The 3,896-nt window shown below is 38.2% G+C and overlaps 1 protein-coding gene across 1 annotated transcript in view; it reads left to right on the top strand.

Annotated features, from left to right (window-relative positions):
• The window catches only part of LOC135196505 (uncharacterized), a 43,165-nt gene extending 40,965 nt beyond the window's left edge, over positions 1-2,200 (top strand). Inside the window, exons 5-6 of the mRNA XM_064223354.1 lie at positions 1,288-1,406; positions 2,044-2,200. Coding sequence (XP_064079424.1) covers positions 1,288-1,406; positions 2,044-2,200 — 276 coding nt within the window. The remainder of the gene's footprint in view (positions 1-1,287; positions 1,407-2,043) is intronic.
• Positions 2,201-3,896: the final 1,696 nt, after the last annotated feature.

Below are 3,896 nucleotides of genomic sequence, written 5' to 3'. Positions count from 1 at the left end.
CAGGATAATTTTCCCTAATTCATAATATATTCCTTAATCATAAAATTTCCCAATGTATTCCTCGACAAAAACGAAATTGCTGTTAAAATATTCAGTAGAGTAATTGCAATGTCCAATAACTCATTAACACATTGAGAATCAATTAAGTTCTTTCCCATAAATATTCAAGAAATTTTAATACTTCCAACATGAGAGAGAGAGAGAGAGAGAGAGAGAGAGAGAGAGAGAGAGAGAAAGCTCTAGCACAGAATACGAGTAAAAACGTCTGTCATTCATAAATATAGTGATTTTGACACCTGATAGCCCTTGACGCAGATATTTTACAATGACAAAGTCCCTTTCTCTGTTTAACCGCTCTCGCTCTCCTATTCCCTTCGACATCCAGCTCAATGACACAGATCGAGGTCATATAAAATTTCTTCGAAAGCAGTTTTATTCTTATGTTACCCATCGATCTCGCCAAGTTCAATTGGAGAGGGTAACATCCGCCCTTTTAGATTTATGGGCGAATTTCCAACACTCCAATGGAGACAACTACATTTCTCCTGCCAGCAAATTCCTGAATCTATGCTATTATTGCACCAACCCCGTTTATGTTGCCATGCTCAGTTTAGGTTAGGTTTGATTCACCGTAATACGGGAGTGGGAAACATAATGAGATTATATTCACGACAATATTATGGTTATGATAATACGGCGTCCAGATTTTTTCAGGGAAAGGTCCCGGTACTCAAGTTACATCTCGGGAAGTCATCACAAGATTTGGCAACACTAGGGGACACACATTATCAGAACTGCTAACAATCACAAAACAGTGAGGTCGCCTTCACCAGTATGACAGCAGCCTCACACTCCAAGAATTCAAATACTGAAATGAAGTCGAGAAAAGTTGACCTTCTCACTCGTCCCTTTATATTAATTGTCTATTAACAGCATCTGCCTAACTGGGGAATTAAAAGTATTCTGGTCATTGTCTAACTGGATTTTCTTAACTTCATATCATTTCCTACAACTAGGCTTCCACTAACTCAGTATCATGCTGCAAACTTGATAGATTATTATTATTATTATTATTCAGAAGATGAACCCTCTTCATATGGAACAAGCACACAAGGGGGCATTGGCTTAAAAGCTTCCAAAGACTGTGATGTTCATTAGAGAGAAGTAACAGAAGATAATGGAAAATGCAGAAAGAAATCCCTTATAAAAAAAATATTAGCAGAAATATTTTTGTTCTCCTAATTCATCCAAATTTTTCCTACTTCACTCAAATGAGAAATTCCTCAGAACACCTCGACGGTATCACCAGCTCCTGGTGGATTTCATCTTCATTTCAGTCATTCAGGGAACGAAGCCCTGAAAGACCTGACGTTGGTGCTGCGGTCTCCGGGCTTCTTAAGTCAGCGGTAATCATGTGAGGGAGAATTTCATAAATGATATTTCCTTTAATGAGCAGACAGCCCCGTCCTTTCCCTTGTCATTTTGCGTGGGTTCCCTTTGTCCACAGAACGCCGAACTTCTAACCTCTCTCTCTCTCTCTCTCTCTCTCTCTCTCTCTCTCTCTCTCTCTCTCTCTCTGGATATCCACTGCAGTCTAATGAACTAATTGATCAATACATGTGTACCAACAGTAGAAAATGTTTATAGGAACATTTTGGGCACAACACTACAAAGAAGAGGAGAAAGTGATATGTTATTATTATTATTATTATTATTATTATTATTATTATTATTATTATTATTATTATTATTATTACTATATAGAAGATAAACCCTTATTCACATCCAATAATCCTACAAGGGTCATTGACTTGAAATTCCACCTTCCAAAGAATATTCGGTGGTTCATTTGAAAGAAGTTCCAGAAGGTAATTGGAAATAAAGAAAGAAGAGATTCTTTTTGGAGAGGAAAAAGATAAACAAGTCAATTAAGAGATAAATAGAAGAAAATATAGATAAGCAAGGATTTTTGTTTTAGTTAGTAATGCATTACGTACATCTTCGCTTGAACGTTTGAGATTCATTATTCAATAACATCCTCAGGGAGGCTGTTCCACAGCCCAAAGGTGTGAGGAATAAAAGATCTCTGGAACTGAGGAGTTCGACAGCGAGGAGGCGCTTTTACTGCAAGTTGGTGCTGCTGCTGTTCAGAGAATCTGGTGGCTATCGGAAGGAGAAGAGGATCAGGGATCAACAGTGATAGCGAGTGATCTCTGTTCAAATACGTATGAGAAAGTGACACACGAGAGACCAGATCAACAAATTTCATATTTATAAAGTCGAGGTTGTCTGCGAAACAGCATTTCGTAAGCGAAATATCAGAGAAAGCAAATGGAAACTAATTCTTGTTAATGGAAACACTAGTTTCTGTTGAACGGAGCGAGCGAGAGAGAGAGAGAGAGAGAGAGAGAGAGAGAATTTAAATCACTTGCATTACCAGGGTTGGAAAAAGAGAGAGCAACAATTCCCAGCGCTAATTGGTAGAGCGAAAAATAAAACATTTACTTTTGCAGAGTTATCTGCCCAACCTTTTGAGAGAAGCAGCTGCAATATCTTCAATATTTCGTGGCATTTGTTGCAAATGAATGCAACGAATTGGAACATTAATGGTCGCAGGGATCTTCTTCACTGGGAAGTAAAAAAAATATTGTAAATAAAAAAGTATGGGAGAAGTAAAAAAAAGTATGGGAAGTAAATAAAATATGGTCAATAGAAAAGAAACATGTGGGCATAACAGTAAACAAGGGCACTCCACGGAGCAGTGCCTCTCCAAAGCGGACCCTCCTCAGAATGCTCCCGCTACCTCTCAGAATGGAACTCCCCAACATAATAAGAATGAAGGCCACTGGAACCGAATCAACAGACCCAAGCACGATTTCAGCGAGAGTTTCTGCGACTCGTGCAAAGTGCATGAGCACATCGCTTCCTGGTCGAGATGCCCTAAGAAAGCTACGGTTACTGCCATTGCAATGGCAGGGACGAATCCATCCTTCAGCTCTAGTAGGCCCTCCAGCGCAGGGCCCTATATTTGTTGCACCTCCCAGAGTTCGCTATTCTGCCCACCAGGTCCGAGCAGATATCCATCATTCGAGAGGATGAGATTAATTACGGAGCTCGGGTTGACAGGCACCAATTCGTCACAAAGGAAAGCCTCAACCATGTTAAAATGGTCTTGCTTACTGTCTGGTCGAGAGTCACCCGACCCCACCGCTCTAAGTTATATATGTACTAGGGAGGTTATACCGTCCTGCTAGCACAGGATGCGCCCTTAGAATAAAATTTTTATTATAACCAAGTGCAGTGAAATCATTTTTATAAGATTGATTTCAGTATCTAAAAATTCAACATCACAAAGTTTGTACGCTCTCAAGAATATATTAGAAATAACACCAAACATATCAAAAATGTTTTCACTGCACTTGGTTACAATACAAATTTTATTCAAAGGGCGCATTTTAAGGCAGGTAGAATATATCATGTGGCAAAGGAGAAAAGGAACTTCCTAGGTAATAATAACAGTGTTTTAGTCTAACCACAAACCAAAGCAAACCCTGGACTTTTAAACGAATATTTGAAATTTTGCAACATCGTCCCAGTATATAAGAATACAAACACTGTTAAAAAGTACCTAACAAATAATGTTAAAAATGTAGACAAAACACAAGGAAGCATTTATAAAATTCCTTGTCAAGAGTGTAATAAAACATATATAGGTGAAACGATTGATTTTGACAGAAGAAAAAGACAACATCGTGACTCATTAAGGAAAGGTGATGAAAACAACGCCCTGTTTCAACATCAACATAGACAAAGTAAAAATCATATGGTTAACCTAGACAAAATGAAAAACATATAGGTTGTTAATAACTCTGAAAAAATAAAACATTTAGAATCTA

Source organism: Macrobrachium nipponense, chromosome 18 (assembly GCF_015104395.2).
Source record: "Macrobrachium nipponense isolate FS-2020 chromosome 18, ASM1510439v2, whole genome shotgun sequence".
Classification (NCBI taxonomy): Eukaryota; Metazoa; Arthropoda; class Malacostraca; order Decapoda; family Palaemonidae; genus Macrobrachium; species Macrobrachium nipponense.
Note: the sequence above shows the minus strand (reverse complement) of the source record. Positions and strands in the feature narration are given on the sequence as shown.